This window comes from Stigmatopora nigra, chromosome 14 (genome assembly GCF_051989575.1).
Source record: "Stigmatopora nigra isolate UIUO_SnigA chromosome 14, RoL_Snig_1.1, whole genome shotgun sequence".
Taxonomy (NCBI): domain Eukaryota; kingdom Metazoa; phylum Chordata; class Actinopteri; order Syngnathiformes; family Syngnathidae; genus Stigmatopora; species Stigmatopora nigra.
Window position 1 is genome coordinate 13,280,510 of NC_135521.1, and position 23,571 is coordinate 13,304,080.

At 41.5% G+C, this 23,571-nt stretch overlaps 2 protein-coding genes across 9 annotated transcripts in view; both read left to right on the forward strand.

The window, feature by feature from the left end:
- Positions 1 to 14,796, forward strand: part of trappc11 (trafficking protein particle complex subunit 11) — a 54,014-nt gene extending 39,218 nt beyond the window's left edge. For 3 of the 4 annotated variants that reach the window (XM_077733305.1, XM_077733307.1, XM_077733308.1), the window contains 8 exons: positions 31 to 150; positions 1,835 to 1,900; positions 2,802 to 2,955; positions 5,689 to 5,800; positions 5,953 to 6,044; positions 8,508 to 8,641; positions 13,034 to 13,201; positions 14,423 to 14,796. In XM_077733305.1, the coding sequence (XP_077589431.1) occupies positions 31 to 150; positions 1,835 to 1,900; positions 2,802 to 2,955; positions 5,689 to 5,800; positions 5,953 to 6,044; positions 8,508 to 8,641; positions 13,034 to 13,201; positions 14,423 to 14,467 (891 nt within the window). In that variant the 3' untranslated portion in view covers positions 14,468 to 14,796. The remainder of the gene's footprint in view (positions 1 to 30; positions 151 to 1,834; positions 1,901 to 2,801; positions 2,956 to 5,688; positions 5,801 to 5,952; positions 6,045 to 8,507; positions 8,642 to 13,033; positions 13,202 to 14,422) is intronic. The other variant, XM_077733309.1, reaches the window with a different exon arrangement.
- Positions 14,797 to 15,175: 379 nt separating this feature from the next.
- LOC144207684 (uncharacterized) lies at positions 15,176 to 21,453 on the forward strand. Of its 5 annotated transcripts, none has more exons than XM_077733318.1 (3): positions 15,176 to 19,044; positions 20,028 to 20,919; positions 21,109 to 21,453. In XM_077733318.1, the coding sequence occupies exon 1, from the start codon at positions 16,444 to 16,446 to the stop codon at positions 17,410 to 17,412; it is 969 nt and encodes a 322-aa protein (XP_077589444.1). In that variant the 5' UTR covers positions 15,176 to 16,443; the 3' UTR covers positions 17,413 to 19,044; positions 20,028 to 20,919; positions 21,109 to 21,453. The 5 variants fall into 5 exon arrangements, 4 of the variants coding, with proteins under 4 accessions (XP_077589444.1, XP_077589446.1, XP_077589445.1 ...); XM_077733320.1 differs by having other exon boundaries at positions 20,028 to 20,186; positions 20,327 to 21,453; XM_077733319.1 differs by having other exon boundaries at positions 20,028 to 20,147; positions 20,327 to 21,453.
- Positions 21,454 to 23,571: the final 2,118 nt, after the last annotated feature.

The following is a 23,571-nucleotide window of genomic DNA, read 5'->3' on the forward strand; positions in this document are numbered from 1 at the left end:
TAGTTCCTTGTATAATTTTTTGCTTTTCAGTTTGATAGATATGTGTATGTAACATCATTGACAACTGGACCGAGGGTTTTCCTGTTCTACATTGCTTACAACATTGAAGTAACAGTGAATGGACAACAGATAGTTTGCAAGTGTCAAAAGGTAAATAGAAAAACCATTCTCATCTTCCATACCGCGCATCCTCGTAATGGTTGCGGGATTTGCCAGAGCCTATCCCAGTTGACTTCAGGCGAAAGGCAGACCTAGACCAGGTGTGGGCAAACTGGTCCTCGAGGGTGCAGATTCTTGTTGCAACTAATCCAGCAAAGGCACTTCATCCAATGAAATCCACTGATTGCACTTCTAAGATACCAGATTGGTGGAAAGGTTTCCTCCTATAGGTTGGATCAAAAATCTGCAGCCACTGCGGCCCCTACTGGAATAGTTTGCCCACCCCTGCCCTTGATTTATTAAAGACCATACGCATTTACAATCATACCGCCACCAGCGGGAATCAAGCCTGCGCCTGCCCGCACCTAAGTCAGGCAAGTGAACCTCTACCCCACGAGGTGGCTTACAAAAATTATATTTTCATTTTATATTTTCACTTCAAATTGTATACAGTCGTAAGTACCTTTACTTACAAAATTAATTGGTTCCTGAACTTTATATGTAAATTCTCTAATTTGTTCCACAGTCCTCACATAATTACCAACTAAACACTTTAAGATTGGTCCAAATCTCCCATTTTTTATGAAATATGGGAGGAAACAATGATTTATTCTTTCATCTCATCTCCTTTTCTGAACCGCTTTATCCTCATTAGGGTCATGGGGGCTGCTGGAGCCTATCTCAGAGGCTTGGGACACCCTTAATCGGAGGACAGCCAATAACAGTGCACAAGGAGACGGACAACCATGCACACTCACACCCATACCTAGTATGAGTTAGTGTCCAATAAGCCCAGCATGCATGTTTTTGGAATGTGGGAGGAAACCGGAGTACCAAGAGGAAACCCACGCAGGCCCGGCGAGAACATGCAAACTCCACACAGGTGGACATGACCTGGATTTGAACAAGCCCAGAGTTGTGATGCCGACGCGCTAACCACCCACGCCACTGGGCCGTCCCTGAAATGATTTATTTATATCTTAAAATAAATAAAGCATATGAAAATGCGCCCTGCGCCGCTGAAATATCTTCCTCCGCGGCTGTTCTACCAGGGCCGAAAGCCGTCCACTTTGTAGTGCATTTTAGACTTTTACGTGCACCCTGTCAGTGTGTGTTAAAATATGTGCCACATTGCATTTGTAGTTTTTAATTGCTTTGTAAGTGGATTTAAAAACAAAAGAACAGATAAGAAATTTCACTTTTTGGGGGGGATTTTGTAACTTGTAATTTTTTTCGTATCTCGAGTCACTCATTTGCATATAAAAAAAATCATAACCTGAAACTTTCGTACCTAGAGGCATTCGTAAGTAGGGGTATGACTGTATTTAGCTTCCCAGTGACCGAGTGGCTTGCACGTCGTCCTTACAGTTCTGAGATCAAAAGGTCAATCCCAGGTGAGTTCTGACCTTTCTCTGTCGAGTTTGCATGTTCTCCCCGGGCCAGACTGGGTTTCCTCCAGATACTGCGGTTTCCTGCCACATCCCAAAATCATGAACGGAAGGCTGGTTGAACACTCAATTGCTCCTTGGTATGTGATTGGCTGTTCTCCAATTCTGCGTGGTGGCGATCGTAGGCTGGAATAGACTCCAGGACCACTCGTGACCCTCGTGACGATAACTGGCATAGAAAAAGAATGATGTTAAGGAATTAAATTTTATATCATTGTCTTTTTCAGGATGAAACGGTCACCATTGAAACATTAGTGCCATTTGAAGTTTTTTCCAACTTATTGTCCACCAAGGTATGTCTCTTCTCGATAATATCCCATTTGCTTCTGCCAAATAATAAATAATAATCGGACGTAGGCTATGTCATCATCATTGACTCGACAAAAGCCTACTTTTCATCATACCCAGAAACTGCGTATGACAATACAATAAGGTGTGTTTTCCCGGTAAAAGACCCAAATAAGTGAAAATAATTTCAGACTCGTAATTAGGCATTCTGCCGTGACTCAGGCCACATCCAGAACTCACACATTTGTGTGACAAGCTACGTTACCCTAGCAGCAAAACAATCAGAACACTTAGATCAGCTTGCGCGAAGCCAATTGGACCACAGGCTTGTAAATTTATACTACCATATATTACACTCAGCAGCTGGATGTCTTGCTGGTTACAGTAACACATTTTTAGCATTATAAATAAAAATTGCAGGGTGTTTCCCGTTACCGAACGAGGTAATAGAGAAACTGAAAGGTCTTCACTCAGATGACCACCTCACCATGCGACAGACAACAAAAGCCAGTGATTGGACTTGGGAATGATATGTCGTTTAAACCAGGGGTGCTCACACATTTTCAGTATCTGAGCTACGAAAGACCAAATTTGTTAATTGAAAAATATATTTTTGATTCTTACAACTTGTATTAATGCGTGTTGCATAACTATGATCTGCACAATTCAAATTAGTTAACAGCCGGGGGAAAACCCACGCAGGCACAGGCTGAACATTCCGACTCAATTAAAGGTCAGAACCCACACTTGAAACACTGATTTCAGAACTATGAGTTATTGTGTTTCCTGAAAGAAATTCCCTGGCTGGCATTTATTTTAATTGAATTAGTCAGTCAACTAATTAATATTGTGAATAAAAAATAAAAATAAATATGTATATATATAAATATATATTGTGCTCTACAGTTTGAGCCTGTGGATCATGTAGCAGTGGATCGTCCCTTTCTGATGTTAACAGAGATCCAGTCATCATCCCCCTGGCCCTTGCTTTTGGCTTCATCATCTCTTCAGAGTTTCAGATTACCAAACTCACAAGACCACGAGTCCCACTTGCAGGATGGTACATTATTTTAATTGTCTGATGTTCTGGCTAAGGTACTCGGACGTTTGGTCGCCGGACATTTGGTTCCCGTCGGTCCCCGGTCTTTTGGTCACCAGTCAAATGGTGACAAAAAGTAAGTACTGTTGAAAAAAGCTCTCAACAAGAGTTTAATATCTAAATATCTACTGTTGATTCATGAGAGCTAGAGTTTAATATCTAAGTACTGATTAATATCTAAGTACTGTTGAAACCAGCTCTCAAAATTATATTCACAAAAGTTTCATATCTAAGTACTGTTGAAACCAGCTCTCAACATTATATTCACAAAAGTTTAATATCTAAGTACTGTTGAAACCAGCTCTCAAAATTATATTCACAAAAGTTTGATATCTACATAGTATATACTACTGTTGATTTATGATAGAGAGAGTTTATATCTAAATATCTACTGTTGATTCATGACAGAGAGAGTTTAATATTGAAGTACTGTTGAAACCAGCTCTCAAAATGATATTCACAAGAGTTTAATATCTAAATATCTACTGTTGATCCATGAGAGAGGGAGTTTAATATCTAAATATCTTCTGTTGATTCATGAGAAAGTTTAATATCTAAACATCTACTGTTGATAGAATGAAGGTAGCTCTGGGTAACCCGGATGTACATCTTGTGTGGCAATGCTCTTATTTATATTTTCATGTTGGATATTTAGATATTAAACTCATGAATGCTATCAGCAGTAGATATTTACATATCAAACTCATGAGTCAACATTTACTGCTTCAATAAATACACCATCTGTGAATTAGCTTTGTCTTCTTTTTAATAAGTACATTTTACTTATTGCCTTTTGTTTTGATTTCAAAGTTCCGGCCTAAATGTATACTAAGATGTTAAACTCTAGCGAATATAATTTTGACAGCTGGTTTCAACAGTACTTAGATATTAAACTCTCATGAATCAACAGTAGATATTTACATATTCAACTCATGAATCAAAAGTCGATATTTAGATATTAAACTCTTATGAATATAATTTTGAGAGCTGGTTTAAACAGTACTTGGATATTAAACAGTACTTAGATATTAACCTCTCTCTCATGAATCAACAGTAGATATTTAGATATGAAACACTTGTTTAGAGCTGTTTTCAACAGTAATTACTCACCATTTGACTGGCGATCACAAGACCGGCGACCAAACGTCCGGCCTGGTCTGGCTTATACAGAAGTTTGATACCTTACATTCAGTTAATAGATAATGTACATGCTGTTTTCGGTTTTACAAGTTTATGTGTATGTGTGTGTGTGTGTGTGTGTGTGTCTGTGTGTGTGTCTGTGTGTGTGTGTGTGTGTGTGTGCGTGTGTGCGTGCGCGTGTGCGTGCGCGCGTGTGCGTGCGTGTGTGTGTGTTTGCGTGCGTGTGTTTGTGTGTGCGTGTGTGTGTGTGTGTGTGTGTGTGTGTGCGTGTGTGTGCGCGTGCGTGCGCGTGTGTGTGTGTGTGTATGGAGGTATATGGGGAGGGAGGGGAGAGAGAGGGGGGGGGGGGGGCAGGGAGAAAGAGAGTCAAATTTGCAAATCTAGTGTTGCTCCAAACACCACGTTGATTGGTGACAAGTAACATGCACCCGCAGCAATACAATTTGCAGTATTCTTCGGAGCCCGTGAGTGGACAAACCCTTTTCCCGCCTGTAACAGGCTTGCTAGCTTTGGAATTGACCTATCTTAATGATGTCCATGTTTTTCTGGAAAAGTTCCTCTGGAAAATGGCTTCAAGAGCAAATCTGCAATTTGGAATTATGAAACAAGTATTGATGGACAAAATATAATATATGATTCAGATATTTCTTAGGCTAGCAGAGAAGGCTTTGAAGGCCCTGACGCCACATCACTGGTTTTAACTCATCATCGGTATAAAAGAAACCTGTCCACAACCTCAGTCTTTCATACTCCAACCCCACTATAGCCAAGACCAAAGAGCTGTTGAAGGACACCAGAGAGAAATTTGTAGATCAGCACCAGGTTGGGAAGACAATCTGCAATAGGTCAAATGTTTGGTGTAAAGAAATCAACCTAGGGAGCAATTATTAGAAAATGGAAGACATACAAGATCACTGAGTATCTCTTTCGATCTGGGGCTCCATTTAAGATCTGACTGTATCAAAATGATAACAAGAACGGTTAGCAGAAATCCCAGAACCACACGGGGGACCTAGTGAATGACCTACAGAGAGCTGGGACCGCAGTAACCATGGCTGCTATCAGTAACACAATGCACTGCCAGGGACTCAAATCCTGCACTATCAGACGTGCAGTCCTGTACACATCCAGGACCGTCTGCGGTGCGCAAGAGAGCATTTGGATGGTCCAGAAGAGGATTGTGAGAATGTTTTATGGTGAAGCATGGGGGTGGAAACATCCCGCTTTGGGGCTGTTTTTCTGCAAAGGGACTAGGCCGACCGATCTGTGTAAAGGAAAGAATGAATGGAGCCATGTATCAAGAGATTTTGAGTGAAAATGTCCTTCTATCATGAGAACACACTCCACCAGCTGCAGAGCTTTCTCCCTGAGGCTGTGAGGAGACTGATGTCAAGGAAATGCTAAAGGTTTCTTCCTTCCCTAAAATCAGTAGATCATTAAAATACTTGAAAGGATATCTTAAATAATATTAAAATCCCAGTGCTGAGCCTCACTTAACTGCTTAGAAAACAAATGTTTTATGCTAATAATAGCACTTTCTGTTCCTATTTTCAGAGATTCTCCAGAAAGATGAGTGTGTAAGTGAATGTTTCTCACTTTGGTGTCTACCACTCGATAACAAGAACAATTCTGTCGCTACTGGACAGTATGTCATATTATGGAGAAGGTACATGCATCTATTCACTGACACCACCACCCTTTTATCCAAAAATGATCTTCATAAAAGAAACGTGTAAAGTAGTACCCATAGTGTTGATGTTTGAATTCAAGTGATAAAACGTTTTAAGTTCTTAAATATCCATTGCAATTCTCTTGAAGACATTCCTCCAGCCCAGATCGTCCTCTTATCAGCACAACAGTCACTCTGCCACAAGCCTTTTTGGAGCCTCTCCCAATTCACATTTATGCTGGTGAGTTTACTTACTCTCCCTAACATTACTCAAGATGTCCCAAATTTAAATTGTGTCAAAATAATTTTAGAAGATATAAAAGAAAACGTATTTATGCTTACAATAACATTTATTTTGCCGTGCACATCAACTGACACCATTATTGTACTTTCAAAAGAGCATTAATGGTCGGTGAGGATGCGCCTGTCAACAGCCATGACCTCATCGATGCAATTGCTGAACTCGACTGCCCTCACCATGTTATCGTCCATTTCTTTGGCCTTTCTTTGGAGGTCTTTGGCAGTATTAAAGAGGTCCTGCAAATTATGTAAAGTAAGGCCACCTTTGTCAGCTTCGGCACCCTCGCCGTCGGCAGCAGGCTCCTCTTCCTCCTCACTCGCCGACTTGGTCATCTCCTGTATGTCCTCCTCTGTCAGTGGGTCTGAGTGACAGTCGATGAGATTTGTAATATCATCAGCCGTCATGTCTGAGAAGCCTTCGGTCAGCACCAACCGAGCCAGCCTGACAGCATTATCAACGGCTGAGTGGTGAATTTCGTTGGGAGTTAAGCCCTCATAGTCCTCAGTGATTTTCTGTGGCCACAATTTCCTCCTGCTGGAGATGAGTGTCTGTTCTTTCATGCCCTTTAGGGCATTCTGAATGTTGGTTAGACACGTGGCTATGTTGTAGTCCTTCCAGTAGGACTTCATGCTGAAGGTCGCGTCGGGCTCTTCAATGGAGGAGATGAGACCCTCCATTGTCGCCTTGGAGTAGAGGGCTTTGAAGGCCCTGATAACCCCCTGATCCATGGGCTGGATGAGGGAAGTGTTGTTGGGGGGAAGGAACTCCACCTGCACCCCCTCATGGTGCAAATTAGCTGCATGTCCTCCTGCACAGTCCATGAGTAGAACCACTTTGAAGGGCAGTCCCTTTTCGCCCAGGTAAAGTTTTACCTGCGGAACGAAGGAGTTGAAGAACCAGTCATGTGTAAGGGCCTTGGTGATCCATGTTTTTTTTCGTGGACATCCAGTAGACTGGCAGCAAGGCCCTGTTCTTGTTCTTCAACGCGCCAGGATTCAGTGACCTGTAGATCAGGCCGGGCCTCAGCATGAACCCTGCTGCATTGCCACACAAGAGCAGAGTCACTCGATCCTTGTGGGCTTTGAAACCTGTTTTCTGGAGTTCATCCTTGAAGAGAAAGGTTCGGGACGGCATCCTCTTCCAGTAAAGTCCAGTTTCATCCATGTTGAAGACTTGCTCCGGGACATAGCCATTTTCTTCTATCAATCCCGGAAACACACCTTCAACATAGCGCCTCGCTGCTGCTCGGTCTGCAGATGCTGCATCTCCATGCAGCGACACATTCCTTAGTCCGACTCGCCGCTTAAACCTCTCAAGCCAGCCCTTGCTGGCAGTGAAAGCCGTACATGGTCGTGGATTAGTCTGGCTTGAGGCACCGGGCAGAGGATCACCTTCGTCAACGTCTTCTTCCTCGTCCAGAACGCTGACGTCGTCGTCACCACTCGCATGCACCAATGCATCAAACAAAGATTTAGCCTTACTACGGATTAAGTTTCCGTCCAGGCTGATTTGCTTCGCCCTACAATCACGGATCCAAATAACCAGTGCATTTTCCTTTCGCACCATTACTTTATTCTGGGTGTTCACAACCCTTTTGGCATCTTTCGTGAACGATGTTGCAGCAGCTTTGCGGATGTTCTTCTCCTTCTTGATGTACCGCACCGTGGATTCATTCAGGCCGCAATGTCGAGCTACGCTAGCGTAGCTACTTCCTGCTCTCAACTTGTCCAATAAACTCACTTTCTCGGTAATTGTCAACATCTTTCGCTTTTTCTTGGGCTCACTAGAAGCACCAAGGGATGGAGAGCGTTTGGGAGGCATCACGAAGGGCCTCACAAAACTTTTGCGCTTAACTTGGCTAGAAGCGTACTGTACAGCACGAGATAAGCGTGGACTGGGAATGGGCATCGGGAGAAGCTTGGGCTTCCGTGGTGAATGGGCCAATGGGGAGTCGAGTACATTCAGTGAGCAATCAGCTTGCGCGTTTATGCCCGTGATGCGGCCGTGATGCTGCCGTGATCCCCCATGATGCTTTGCGCATACGTGCATTTTTTGTGTTTTGAAATTTATAAAATGATGAAATTACTCATTCTAATTGAATATTTTGTTTCCACACCTTGTAAGATGATGTAATTTATAATTTTAATTTAATATCTTTATTTTTTTCCCCCAAAAAAATCCGCGAAGCGCTGCGCACGCGATAGCTGAAGCGCGAAGTAGCGAGGGATCCCTGTATACACATATACACACATACACATATACACACATACACTTGAACACACACGCATATATTTATATATCCCTATCTCTCACACAAATTGCTTGTGGAAATATTTCTGTTTAATATACTGTTCGATTGCAATTGACGTTATTATGTTAAGTGTTGTCTTTATTTTGACGTAGATATCCCTACTTTTGGAAGAGTACGTGAGTCCCTTCCCATTTGTTTCCACATTGAGAACAGAACAAATTTGGTACAGGAGGCACAGATAACTGTTGAACCATCTGATTCCTTCATGTTTTCTGGACTAAAACAGGTAAGCAGAAAGAGATTAAGAAAGAATAAAATATATTTCTTGATATTTAACTTGTATATATCTTTTTATTTGCTATTGAATTGATATTGATTAATCAATGAGTACTAGAATCGCTCTCAACATCACAAAAGAAATTACTCCGATCAATAATGTTGGCAAAGTGGGTGAATGAATGACATGTCGCATACACTGCCTAGCTAAAATAATTTGTCTGCAGAGTAACAAGATTTATTTCCTTTCAGTTTTTGCACAAACTTTTCTTCAAAGTTCTTGAAGATTGTTTAGTCCACTGTTCAGAGCCTACTCCACCACTTCCGAAAGATTCTTATCAGTGTCATGGACTGGAATCTCCGATCGCCAATTTATGTGGGAAAATTATGTAAACTCCTCCCTGAAAAAGTATATTTATTACCTTCTGAGCTCAATAAATCCTGGCATTGTCTCGCTTTGGTACGTTAAATCTGAGCTCAGCAAACCACCTGATCTTTCATTACTCAGGTTAGCAATTAAAGGGGTTGGGAACCTTTTTAACCAAGAGGGCCCGAAAATAAATCACATTAATTAATGTATGTAATTCCTCAAAAGCTATACTTAAGATTTAAAAGTAAAACTAAATTATTCCATTATTTGTCATTTCAACACTTTTAAAGTACACTGAGTACAGTCGAACCTCTACTTACAAAATTAATTAATTCCAGAACTTTTTTTGTAAGTTAAAAGTTTCGTGAGCCCAGTAGAATACTTTATATGTAAATTCTCTAATTCGTTCCACGGTCCCCACAGCCTTTAAATTAGTCAAAATGTAGGAAATTCCCAAAAATGAGAGAAGATTATAAGGGAAGAAAAAAGCATATGAAAATGTGCCTTTCGTCGCTGAAATAGTTCTTTGCGCGGGCGTTGTACTGGGAGACATAATACCCATGTTTTTCTGCCTGATTGGGCGATTGATTGCCAGTTAAAGAGCCCATCCATTCACTGCGCTTGTCAACAGTACATTTCAATCAGGTTCCACTTTCAATGGATTGGTCGTCTGGCAACTGCATTTGAACTGCACTTAAGTTCGAGTTAGATCTATTAGATAAAGGGACTAACTAATGAACATATACATGTAAATATGTAAGATTATAGCCACAGGTTAATTCCCTTTGTGAAATGTATTGCCCACCCCTGCTTTAATTTTAAACCTCTTTTTAAAGTACATTCTTACGCCACAAAATTTTGAGAGCGAGCGAATCCGGCGAGGAATTATCCGTTCGACGAAATGTCTGGCGGCCAATCCGGTGACAAATTGTCCGTTGACCAAAGGTCCGTTCGACGAACTGTCTGTCGACCAAATATCCGTTTGACCAAACGTCCGGGGACGAAGTGTCCGCCGACGAAACGTCCGGGTACCGCTGTCACAGGCCTCCCTACGTCTCGGGGCAACACAGTCATTCTGACTATAGTTGTCCGATTTTCCAAGGCCGCGCATTTCGTCGCACTCCGCAAGCTGCCTTCAGTCTATGAGACTGCAGACTTAATCATGCAGCATGCGTTCCTTCTGCACAGAATACCTACAGACATTTTCTCAGATCGAGATCCCCAATGTCTTGTCTGCTTTTTGCTCAGCACTGAACATTACGGTGAGGCTTTTGTCTAATTATCACCCTCACACGGACAATGTGACAATGTGTGTTAATACCATGGCAGCACTCCACTGCACCACCCATGCTCAGCCGACCCCATGAGGCGACCAGCTGCCCTGGATCGTATACGCCCACAACTCTCACCCCAAAGCCTCTTCCAGTCTGTACACTTATTCCTGTTTACTACTTATCAAATGTGACTATTTATTCATTGATTATTTGTGTCTGCCCTTCATTGTGAAGTTTTATATGTAGTAATTATACTTGTATAATGACAAAGGAATTCATTTAACCATCAAAGTTATCAGCAGTCATCTTAAAGCTATTTGGCTCCATGTAGTGTTGTGAATAGGTAAAATATCTAGGTATTGGACTGGATTGGATAAGTTTATTCATCCCGTGTTCGGAAAATATCATTGTCACAGTAGCAAGAGGGTGAGAATGCAGATACTGTACCTCATCATACAAGTGGCCCGACATACGAGAAATTTGAGATACGAGTAAAGTTTTGGGCAAATATTTATCTTGAGATACGAGACAGATTTTGATCTATGAGCAGACAGACAGCGGACGTGAGAGGCTGCTCATAAGAACATCATGGCCACTGTCTCTCTCCCCGCTACTCCTTTGTGCAATGTATCTCTGGTCGCAACTTCCTCTTGTAATTTCTCTGCGAGCGTTGCATTTTTTCAGTGTTTTTTTTTTTACCGTTGGCCATTGCAAATGGCGAGGCGATCGTTAATACGAGAGCTATATATACTACTCGTTGGCAAGTAGTCGTACGTTATCCTATTGTGAGGACCTTTGTGTGCACAATTTTCGGAATATTTTGAAGGAAATACAAAAGCAAACTACCATCGATAGGTTGCATCTGAAACTCGGGGTGGAGCCGGGGCAAACAGAGCCAACCCTGCCGGGAGAAGAAAATATGTTGCTCCTAGTTAATGTGTTGCTCCTTCTGCTGCGTATTGTTCATAGCTAGTGCCATGTGTATGACAGCGTAGGCATGGCTGAATGGTCATATTCAAGAAGTAGCAGAAAGATGCCAGGCTAACAAAACAAAGAAAGTTGTAAAAACATTTAAGTACAAAGTAAAGTAAAGAGGAATGTATTAATAAATATTAAAATGTAATAAAATTAAGATAGAAAGGCTGTAAAACACGGAAAAAAAATAAGTGAACAGAGCGGCTGCCGCGTGATGAAGCCGTCTTGGGGAAAAATGTAAGTCAACTGACACTTTTCCATTTTATTTTAATGCAAAAAACATTGTCTTATATTTGGATAAATACGGTAGTTCCGGTTCAACCACATAATCTCTATTTTATTTTTGTGTGGTGCTAGCTATTTGAGTACGTGCAGCGTATCACATTACAAATTTGAAATATTTTAATAAGGGAAAGCACATATTAATGAGCATACAGACGTATGTCTACTTACAAAATTAATTAGTTCCAGAACATTTTTCGTAAATTGAAAATTGGGTTAGTCAAGCAGTATTTTATACGTAAATTCTCAAATTCCTTCCACGGTCCTCACAAAACTACCAACTATACCCTTAAAAATCTAAAGTCTCCCTATTTTATAGGAAAGGTTAGTTGAAGAAACAAAGATGGCAGATGATCATAGAATTATGTAATAAGCCATTACAATGAATAAACATGCAAAAAAGCATGGAAGCATGAAGTTAACTTTGGGCAACAGAGAAAGAACACACAAACACATTAACACATCTAATAAACATAAAATGAAGAATATTACATTGAACTTTTAATCTTTTTGATTAGCGTTTTATGATTTCTTGTTATCTAATCTTTCACCCGTTTTATTTATTGCCACTGCTTCTTACCTGTTTGGATTTAAATTCCCCTTTGGCGGTGCTTATTGACTGGCGTTTTGAGAAAAATCGATCCAAAGAAAATAGCTTTTGACGACTTTTAACAATGTTTCTAAAATGCACAAGTCAACCGTCAAAGTGCGCGATCGCACGATTCGTAAACATTTTCGGGATGTATTTTCCACGAATGTCAGAAAGTTGGTAAACATTCTTCGCTGTTTTTTTTCTCATTTGTGCTGTTGGAATGGTGGCTGCTTCCCCCTTAGGCTCCGCCTTGTTGAATTGATCTTTTTTCGTATCTTGAGTCACTCATTTGAGGGGAGGGGCGGGAAAACAGGTGAGAGGTCGATAGTCAAGGACCCGAGTTACAATAGAAGGTTTAGTTCTCAGACAGATAAAGGTCATGTAGTGCCACAAGATCTCCATATTCCAGCTGTCCAAGAGGATTCAACCTTCCTGTTTTTTGGTCTAACTAAGGACAAAGCATTTACAAGGTTGCAAGCAAATGTTCTAAAAGGACTTTTCTGAGGTTAATAAGCTAAGTAAAGCAAAGCGTTCTTTATTACGAGCAAATATAATAATGTAAGACTAAAGAGCTAAGTAAAGCGAAGCGTTCTACATTGTGAGCAAATATGTAATAATGTAAGATTAAAAACCCTAACAACACATTTTGTTATTTTAAACAATATGATAAATCTAAAGCTGCGGCTGCGCGGTCTCGCTTTTTTGGAGCAATTTGACGGTACAGTCAAATCTGAACTTTTACCCTTTTTTCAATTAATGTGCTTTAACTCTTCCTCTCCCATCATTAAAGGGTTGTAGGAATGCTTGTGACCTAATGAAGTCTTCCAAACCATGTTGCTTCACTTTTTGTTCTTTTATATTTGTTCACATTTTTAATGTTTTTCTTTAATAATTTTCTTTTGTGTACAGGTGTATCTTCGTATACTTCCTGATTCAAAGCAACAGATGCTGTATAACTATTATCCGCTGATTGCGGGATACCAAACTTTACCACAACTCACCATCTGCATGTCCCGTTGTAGAACCAATGCATACCGTAACCTCAGACGTTTCCTTCCTCACCGTATTTTTGTCAAGGTAATCCATTGTTTTTTAAGGAATAACATTATAACCAGTCATATTTATACAGTAGTATCATTTATGTAGCTTATCTGTTTACTTAGCCATCTATGGGTGCTCGGACGTTTGGTCACTGGTCTTTTGGTCCCCGTTGGTCGCCGGTCTTTTGGTCGCCGTTAGGGTTAGGATTGTCAAATGTACTTAGATATTACACCCTAACTCCAATGGCGACCAACGGGGACCAAAAGACCGGCGACCAAAAGACCAGCGACCAAACGTTCGGTCACGCCATCTATGATGTCCTTACCATAATTTCCCTTGCTAAGTGTGTATTTTTTGCCTGGAAATTAGAAAAATAAATGATACAACAATCGTATCATCCATACATGACATGTACTATAAATAAATTAGATCTATTCTCCCGCTCTCGTTTCCCCTCAAATATCTGTAAGCAACACATTCCTACATTCTTCCACTTACAGATATATTTTTGCCCACTTCGGCCCAAGTAATATGTCTTGCTGAGAATGTTCTCTTCTACGGCCTTGTTACTAATCTGCAATGTCTAGGAGAATGTTGTTGTTTGTCTGAGATTTTGTCCTTTATCAGCTCTTAATAATGCTTTTAACAGAAAGATACATTTTATTAATTATCTTAGTATTTTACTCAACTAATGACCCATGAACATGTGATTCATTCAGTATCCAGTAAAAGTTTTTGGCCTTGCAGCTTACTCAAGATTCTATGAAACTTTTGATGATATTAAAAACCTATAGCTGACAAAATCACCAAATTCTTAGCAAAGTACATTAAGGCACATTCTCGTTAAAATATTAACATATTTTCCCACACACTTTCCCAAAAAAAGAGAGGCCACCCCCCCCCCCCCCCTCCCCCATCTATCCATATGAATGACTGAGCAATTGAGTGAAGCTGTTTCGAGACATAAACATGAAATCCACCTGTTCACATTAGGGATGTTACAAACATGTTTGATTAGCATTCCTCAAATTTCATTTTTCGCCACCTCTGCCAACTCTTTTAAAATGTGTCACAGCCTTAAATTGTCAGTCGATTAGATTTTCTTAAAAACCAACAATTCCAGTCATAAATGTCTTTCTATTGTATTAAATTAAATATATACATTTACGCTAATACATTAGTACAATACATTAGAAAATGTGTAATATAGTTAACCAAATTCTAGGTTAAACACTAATTTATTGTTTTGTTTTCCAGCCACAGCGTAAAGAGATGAACAGCGTCTTCTTGGCTGCAGCTTGAGATTTGGGCACATCTGAGAAGAAAATATAGTGGTGTAACTATTTTCTGAACCATTCAGTAATACTTAGTTTTTTGGTTTTGTGATTGCTGTGATGCCAAAACAGATAACAAAAAAAATAAATATTCATTCATTTATATTCCCTACCACTTACCCTCTAAAAGGTCATGTAGAAAATTCTTAATCATTTACAGGAATTACAACAATTTATCTGAATAAAATTACAAAATTACTAATGTTTATTATGTCTTCATCAGAAACATGGAAATACAAAATATGCTTTCTAATGTCATCCTCAATATGTTTTAAATAAAGCAAATTTTCAGGTGTGCTTTCAAAGGATTGTTGTCTGCACTACACAGCTGACATTTTATACCCACCTAAAACAAAACAAAAATAAAAACGAGTATGAAAAATTACTTGGACAGATGTTGATATTGATCTTTCCAAACATGCCTCCTCAATGATAATGTTGCCACTCTATCAAGCTTGCTACATTAAACCATCAAAACCATCCAGGTCGCAAGCTAAATCTGAGAAAACTTGACCTATTTTAGATGTCACCAGCTCAACATTGTGGATCAGTAATGATGGTTAAGTTATATTTTATATACTGTTGAAAATAAGTATTTTTTCAACCACCAGTTGTGCAAGTTCTCCTACTTGAAAAGATTAAATAGACCTGAAATTGTCAACATGGGTAAATCTCAACCAAGAGAGACATATTGTGGAAGAAACAAAAACAAAGAATAAAAAAAAACAGTGTGGGACAAGCTTGTGAAGAGTTACAGAAAACGTTTGGCTTCCGTTATTGCCAACAAAGGGTACATAATAAAGTATTCAGATGAACTTTTGGTAATGACCAAATACTTATTTTCCACTATAATTTGTAAATAAATTCTTAAAATACCAAACAATGTGATTTTCAGGTTTTTTTCCACATTCTGTCTCATGGTTGAGGTTTACCCATGTTGACAATTACAGGTCTCTTTAATCTCTTCAAGTGGGTTAACTTGCACAATTGGTGTTTGACTAAATACTTGCCCCACTGTATGTACAGTTGTGGTCAAAAGTTTACATACACTTGTGAAGAACATAATGTCATGGCTCTCTTGAATTTCCAGTTATTTCTACAACTGATATTTCTCTGATGGTGTGATTGGAACAGATACTTCTTTGTCACAAAAAACATGCATTAAGTTGGGTTCTTTCATGACTTTATTATGGGTAAACAGAAAAAAGTGATCAAATCTGCTGGGTAAAAAATATACATACAGCATTGCTAATATTTGGTAGCATGTCACCTGGCCGTTTTCACTTCAATTAGGCACTTTTGGTAGCTGTCCACAAGCTTCTGGCAAGCTTCTGATTAAAACTTTGACCACTCCTCTTGACAGAATTGGTTCAGTTCAGTTAAATTGCAAGGCTTTCTGACATGGACTTGTTTTTTCAGCTTTCTCCACAAGTTCTCAATGGGGTTCAGCCATTCCATTACCACTTTTGATGTGTGATTGGGGTCATTGTCCTCTTGGAACACCCAACTGCTTCCAAGACCCAATCTTCGGGCTGAGGACTTTAGGTTACCTTGAAGAATTTGAAGGTAATCCTTCTTAGTCTTCTCATTTACTCTCTGTAAAGCACCAGTTCCATTGGCAGCAAAATAGACCCGCATTATACTACAACCACGGTTTGCAGTGTCGCTCGGGCGATAACAGGACAGGTTAGATCTACCCCCGGAGAAGCAGTACTGGCCGAAGCAAACCTCCCTACGATAGCCACGAGAAGAGACCATCTGAGCGTTATAGCGTTAGAAAAATTGCTGCGAGTAGAGGAAGAAAACCCATGGCATGAAATCGCTAAGAAGAAAGTGAGACAACGAACGAAAAAGACAGGCTGGAGGGAGAAAACATCAGCAATTTGGACTAAGCTCTTCGGGAATTGCAAGCCAAATACATTCCCCGACTCCACGCCCCCGTGGATGGACATCGGTGATCCAGCATATGAGTTAGCAGAGACAAAGACAGACAGACAAAGCGAAGACAGCGAAGCGGCACTTAAGAAGTTACGCGAGAACTGGGCGGAGTATGATCTCACCATCTACACCGATGGCTCCACTTTGAGTTCCAACGAGAATGGCGGAGCCGGGATCATCTTCACGACAAGCCCACCGGAAGACCCACGAATACTAAGAACAGTAAGCATTCCAGCCGGTAGATGGTGCTCGTCCCATCGAGCCGAGCTGAAAGCGGTGGCGTTCGCCCTCGAGGACGAAGCCAGGGACAAGAACTTGCGAACAATACGGGTGGTACAAGACAGCAAAGCGGTGTTGACCAGAATCGAGAATTGTAATCCAACAATCCCCCTGGCTAGTAGCGAGGAGAAGACGATCCTAGAAAGTCTTCAAAAATGCCACCGTAACAACTGTAAGGTGACCTTCTCATGGTGTCAAAGCCACTGTGGGGTGAAGGGGAATGAGCTGGCCGACGATGCAGCGAAGGTAGAAACGAAGGAGAACCAGAACAACGTCGGCATCTTGGACACTACGGCCAAAGCAGCCATCTGGCGCTTCACCCGCAGAGAGTTCGTCACCAAGCCGCTACTTCGGGCGATCTACGGTGAGAGGGGGGAGCAGCTGAACAGAGTTGAAGAGCGACGCCTGAGCAGAAAAGACCAAGTAACAGTCAGCCGCCTCCGCAGTGGTCATCACCCGGATCTCCGATATTGGCAGAACCTGATCAACAGCGAAGAGTCCACCCAATGCCGCGGCTGCGAAATGGGGCAGGAGACAGCAGAACACGTCCTTCTGGAATGCCCGGCCGTTGGTCCATTCACCAGGGGTACGCTCGTCACCAAGGGAAGTATGGCCAAGGATCATGTATCGATTATCCGAGTATGGAACAGATGGAGAACGAAGGTGATCGGAGCGGGGAAGGTCGCGAGCCAGTAGAGGGAAAACGAAAAACGACATTGCAGTGCTCAACAACAACCACTCAGAGCTGCCAACAAGGAACATGGCACCCTACGTTTTTCATCCAGCCGGAGATATTTGACTGCCCCTCACCTCCGACTACCCCCCGGATGAACTAATCCGCGTTCCAGTGGCAGCTCTAGCGCTGTCTGAGGGTAATCCTCAGGCGCTTGTAGTGACTCAACAACAACAACTACAACCACCTTGCTTGACGGTAGGCATGGTGTACTTGGGGTTAAAGGCCTCACCTTTTCTCCTCCAGACATATTCCTGGGCATTGTGGCCAAACAGCTTGATTTTTGTTTCGTCTGACCACATAACTTTCCCCCAGATGGTCTTATCTTTGTCCATGCGATCAGCAGCAAACTTCAGTCGAGCCTGCTTGTGCCGCTTTTGGAGCAAGTGCTTCCTTGCTGCACGGCAGCCTCTCAGTCCAAGGAGATGCAAAACATGCTTGACTGTGGACACTGACACCTGTGTTCCAACAGCTTCTAATTCTTGGCAGATCTGCTTTTTTGGTGATTGAATCTTCTCCATCCTGACAAATTTTCTCTCAGCAGCAGGTGATAGCTTGCATTTTCTTCTTGATCGTGGCATTGACAAAAATGTGCCATGCACTTTAAAATTACAAAAAAATGTTTGCACCCTTGCTCTCGGGACCTGCAGCATCCACCTTCCTCTGCCCAGTTCATTGCAATGCGGAAGTTCCGGAAGTGTGTGGCGTATCTCCAGTGCACAAAAAAATGCGTGTTATAATTTGTTTAGGGCCTATATAAGTATATTGAAGGTTTATATGAGTGCATTTTTATGTTTAAGGCTTGTATAAGTAACCAACATTGGTTTGTACTGAAAAGAACATTTAATAAAATGGAGAGATTACATACAGTACTGTATACATACATTATCGAGATGGAGAGAGAGATTTACGAGAAACTGGCTGAAAGAAGCTGTTTAATGACGATTGCACAGTTTTCTTCTTTTTTTCATCATAAATGATGCGGTAGCACTGTCTAAGATAAGACAGTCTCTTTCTTGTTCATATTGTATCAGTTTTTTATGTATAAGAGCGTCATAGTCATCCTTATGGCTGACATGTCAGCATAAACACCCAACTGTCTGACTGAATAATCAATCTTAGTCTTGTGATTGGGTTGACATGTCAGCACAAATACTCAACTGTCCGACACTGATATATTACTTTTTTCCCTGCAAATGACTGAAACGTATCTGTCCAACGTCCTAGTGACAACTTTCAGTTTTGCCTGTATTTAAGACACACTCACTGGTAATTCGACTAGAGTTGCAAGAACATCGCGCTGAACAGGACTCTGCTGTTAGAGCTCTCACTCTCCACTTTGCAGTTTGGTAATAAACTTTTTTCCTATTAAATTGATCTCACTCTTTCTTAACCTGCTCCTAAAGTTGTATTTCAGATCTATCATACTTTGGTGCCGAAAACCAGAGACCGAACAGCCAACAATTGTCGGAGCGACGACGGAGCACGACGACAGCATCCTCCTTTGGAAGGATACACCCGCGGACGTTCCCTCGCTGCTCCGGTGATTTGGTGACGGGTCCCCGAACTAGGGCAGGTTCGGAACGAGAAAGATCGTGAGTTCACCCTTTGATTTCTGTCTCTGTGAAGTGTGAAAATTTGATTGAGTGTTAACACTGCGGTAGGATTAACAGTTTGCGGTCAGGGACCAGCTTATGATGAACATAATAGTTTTTCGGTCTGGGACCAGCATGCGTTGAACATAATAGTTTTTTTGGTCCGGGACTAGCGTGCGTCGAACATTATAGTTTTTTGGTAGAACCAACATAAGTTGAACAAGATAGAGTCGGGGACGTATAGTCTTGGTCTGTTAATAGAGTCCGGGACTCTCCTAACACAAAAGTCAGGGACTTTTGGTCTTGGTGTTTTCAGTGATATTAGGTGAATCACGAAGTATAGATCAATTTCTGCAAATTTGGAATAGAATTGTTGTTTAAACTATTAAGTGAGGGATTAATCCGGAAAGTGACAATGTAAATGGGTTTATTGCTAGACTGCAGGATGGAGAATGGAGGGTTACCGGATGCGTAGTGTGGGGAGTTGCCTGTGTCTGCCGTGATGGGTGGAGAGGCATGATTTCTGTCTTAATTTGAAGGATATGGAAGGTTTGATGAGCGTAGAAGGGGAATTGTTGAAGAAAAGATTTTGGTAAGTGAATAGAAAAGATTTTGGTAAGTGAATAGAAAAGATTTTGGTAAGTGAATGGAAAAGATTTTGGTAAGCGAATAGAAAAGATTTTGGTAAGTGAATAGAAAAGATGTTGGTAAGTGAATAGAAAAGATGTTGATAAGTGAATAGAAAAGATTTTGGTAAGTGCAAGAAAAGATTTTGGAAAGTGAATAGAAAAGAAAGTGTGGGAAAAGCAGCTGAAGGAGTGAGAGAGGCAGAGAGAGAGAGAAAGAGAAAGCGAGAGGGCTAGAGTGCGAGAGAGTGAGAGAGAGAGAGCCAGAGAGCGAGAACAAGAGAGAGAGATTAGAAAAAGAAAAAAAAGTAAAATTCTTAAGGAAATTCATTACAGAGGGAGACTGCTTCTCAACAGGAAACGGACCAACTTTGGTGCCAGGTGGTGCCTTGAAGTGGGAAACGTCCATTCCAAGCATTGCTGACCAACCAACAGACTTGAAAATAGCCAAGAAGGGGGTGTGGAGCCTTTTGCACTGTAAGAAAGTTCTCTCAGTTGAAACGTTTGAGGAGACGGGTGAGATAAACTTTCTGACGTAATAAAACAAAACGCCAACCACTCCAGTATAGATTGGAAAGATTATTGCTCAGCAAGCAAGGCCATAAAACCATGCGAAACTATTTTTATTGGTCTTTTTGTCTCCCCTTCTTATAAAGGGTTCAAATAAACGACCAGAAAAAGAGAAGCTGCAGTGGGAGGCGGAAGGAGCCACTCAACACGAGAACAGCCTCTATGCAAACAAACCATGCATCCCACAATCATTGTTTGAATTAATTGCAAAATTGAGCCATGGGAGGAGCCATGAGTATGGGGATCTGTAACTTCAGACCCAACATTTAAACATGTCTCAACAGGGGGGGATGATCAGTATACTACAACAAAGGTAGGTCACCAAACCTACTTTAAAAAAAACATTTGCAGAAACTGTCTCACCTGCTGTAGACACAACTCTTAAGGCAATGAACGACACAAGCAAGGAACAAGGCAGACATGGACATATCCCTTTGAGGTTCTGAATATGGATTTCATCGAGCTACACCAAGGGGGCATATACAGGTACTGTCTGGTGTTCATTAACCAAGTGGGTTGAGATATGTCTATCCTAGAAAGCGGAGGCCACAGCAGTCGCAAAAGCCATTTGCAAAAGGATCATTCCAAGCCATGGAATACCACGAGTCATTTGGAGTGATGGTGGTGCTCGCTTCGTGAGCCGCGTGATCCAAGGGACGGCATCTTGCAATCAACCAAGGTATTATTGTGCCTGCTGCCCCCAGAGTGCTTGGCTCTTTGGAAGAACCAATGGAACAGTAAGACTCAGACTGGGGGTGGAGGAGACTAGTGAAACAGATTCTCTCACTCAGTGGTTATGCAAATGTTCCAAGAAAGAACTGTGATAAATGCAAATAATCTGCCGACATCTTCTCGGTCTTCCACACAGGAGGTCCTGTCCCCAGGCGACCTGGTACTCGTCAAGGTGATAAAAAAGTGCTGGTCATCTCTACGTCGGGACGGGCCAAACCGTGTGATTTTGACCACTAACTTCACCAAGTTGGCACTACCGTCAAAGCTGATGAACGAGTGTCGGAGTTCACGACCAGGATCCAGTGTGGGGCTGGGATGTGCCCCTCAAACACAAACACTGGTCAGTCTCCTCCAAAATCCTAATGACTCTGTTTCCCTGGGTGCGTGTGGTAAGGAACGCCCTGCGTCTGGAGACCATTGACTGCAGGTTCCGGGCCTGTGTCGGCGCATCAGTCTGGCTGCGGCAAGGCCGAGAGGCCCAGTTAGCAGTTAAAGGTGATTTTCCAGGGTTGCCCTGTTCTTGACGGAGCATGCCACCCAGCAGGAAGGTGTGTGTGCCATGGTGGGACACTCCCACCCATGGTGGGACACGTCGCAGCCCTCATCCCTGCCGACGCGTCCTGCTCGGTCCATGATGCCCTGCAGGCCATAGGGGACATGCGGAGCGCTATGACCGGAGATCCGGTTCCACAGGGGGGTTGGCTTGACTGGTTCCTCTCAAGCTCATGAACACACTCTTTTGAAAGCCCTAATACCATTTGTAACTGTTATTGATCTCGTGCTTGTTACCCTAACCTGTTGTTTACCCTGCTTCTCAGCTTTGAACAAACGTACCATTAATGCCATTGTCAAACTACCATGATTGAAGTGTTTTGTGAAGAATTTCATTTTAAAGTAGTGTCGGTAATGAATGAAGTTTTGATATTTTTATAGTCACAAATGGGGGGAATATTGGGGTAGACCTGCCAACTGGTTTAATCATTTTTTGTTCATGTCGAGCCATGTGGCCAAACAGGTTTTACAAGTGTTTGTTCAGACAGTAATGTAAGATAGGCCAACTAGCTGGCCTTGCAATTGGTTGTTCGCACCACAAATTGTAAGATAGCTAACTAGCTGGCCTTGCAATTGTTTCCTTGTATTGTGGAATATGGCCAACTCACTTTGGAACAGTATGTTCGAAACGCGCAATATAAGATTGGCTGCGGCAGTTTGTGTGAGCTATAAAAATATCGCGTTTGCATACAACTTAAACCTGCTAATGTCTAACCATATTAGCCCAAAGTTTTGTTTTGAGAATTGCGAGGAAGACAGGCTGTAAGAGATTCACAGCTGTCGGAGCATTCTCCAACCATCCTGCAGTCCGGTAATAAACCTATTTCCTAAATAAATTGAGCTCACTCTTTCTTAACCTGCTCCTGAAGTTGTATTTTCAGACTTATCAATTGATTCGGGCATAACAGAACTTTTGAACATCCCTAGATGATTATTCTTATGCAGAATGATCAAAAATACATCCCCATCATCATTGGACACAAGTCCTGGGTAAATACACCAACCAGAACCGATTGGGCCTGGTTCTAATACAACCACTATTTTTATTGCAAAATGCATGTTTTTGACACTATTTATGGTGGGAAATAGTCCCAGAACATCCCTGGATCTCTTTATACAAAGAATAGTGAAAATACATCTACCTACAGAATCGATACTAATTCTGGGTAAAAGCAACAACCAGAACCGACTGAGCCTGTTTCTAATTCAGCCACCATGCAAAATAAAGATCGCAAATGAAGGTCATTGATTCGGGCATAAAAGAATTTCTGAACATCTTTAGATGATTATTTTTATACAGAATAGTCAAAAATACACCCCCATTATCATTTTACACAAGTTCTGGGTAAATACGCCACCCAGAACCGACTGGGCCTGGTTCTAATACAGCCACTATTTTAATCGCAAAATTATTGTTTTTGACACTGTTTATGGTGGGAAATAGCTCCAGAACCATCCTGTGTGAATAGTGAAAATACATCCACCCACACAAAACACTAATTCTGGGTAAAAGCACCAACCAGAACCAACTGGGCCTGGTTCTAAACCCCCACTTGTAAATAAAGTTCCCAAATTGAGGACATTGATTCGGGGATAACAGAACTTCTGAACATCCCTAGATGATTATTTTATACAGCATAATCAATAATACATCCATATCATCATTGGACACAATTACTTGGTAAATACACCAAGCAGAACTGACTGGGCCTGGTTTTAATACAACCACTATTTTAATCACAAAATGCCTGTTTTGGACACTGTTTATGGTGGGAAATAGTCCCAGAACATCCCTGGATCTTTATTTTTATACAAAATAGTGAAATCACATCCACTCACACAATCAACACAAATTCTGGGTAAAAGCACCAACCAGAACCGACTGGGCCTGTTTTTAAACCACCACTTGTAAATAAAGTGCCCAAATGGAGGTCATTGATTCGGGCATAACAGAACTTCTGAACATCCCTAGATGATTATTTTCTATACAGAATAGTCAAACATACATCCCCATCATCATTGGACACAAGTTCCGGGTAAATAGACC

What these genes read in the sequence shown, in the direction of transcription:
- LOC144207684 (XM_077733317.1), top strand. Translation starts at nt 16,444, where the DNA reads ATGGACATCGGTGATCCAGCATATGAGTTAGCAGAGACAAAGACAGAC.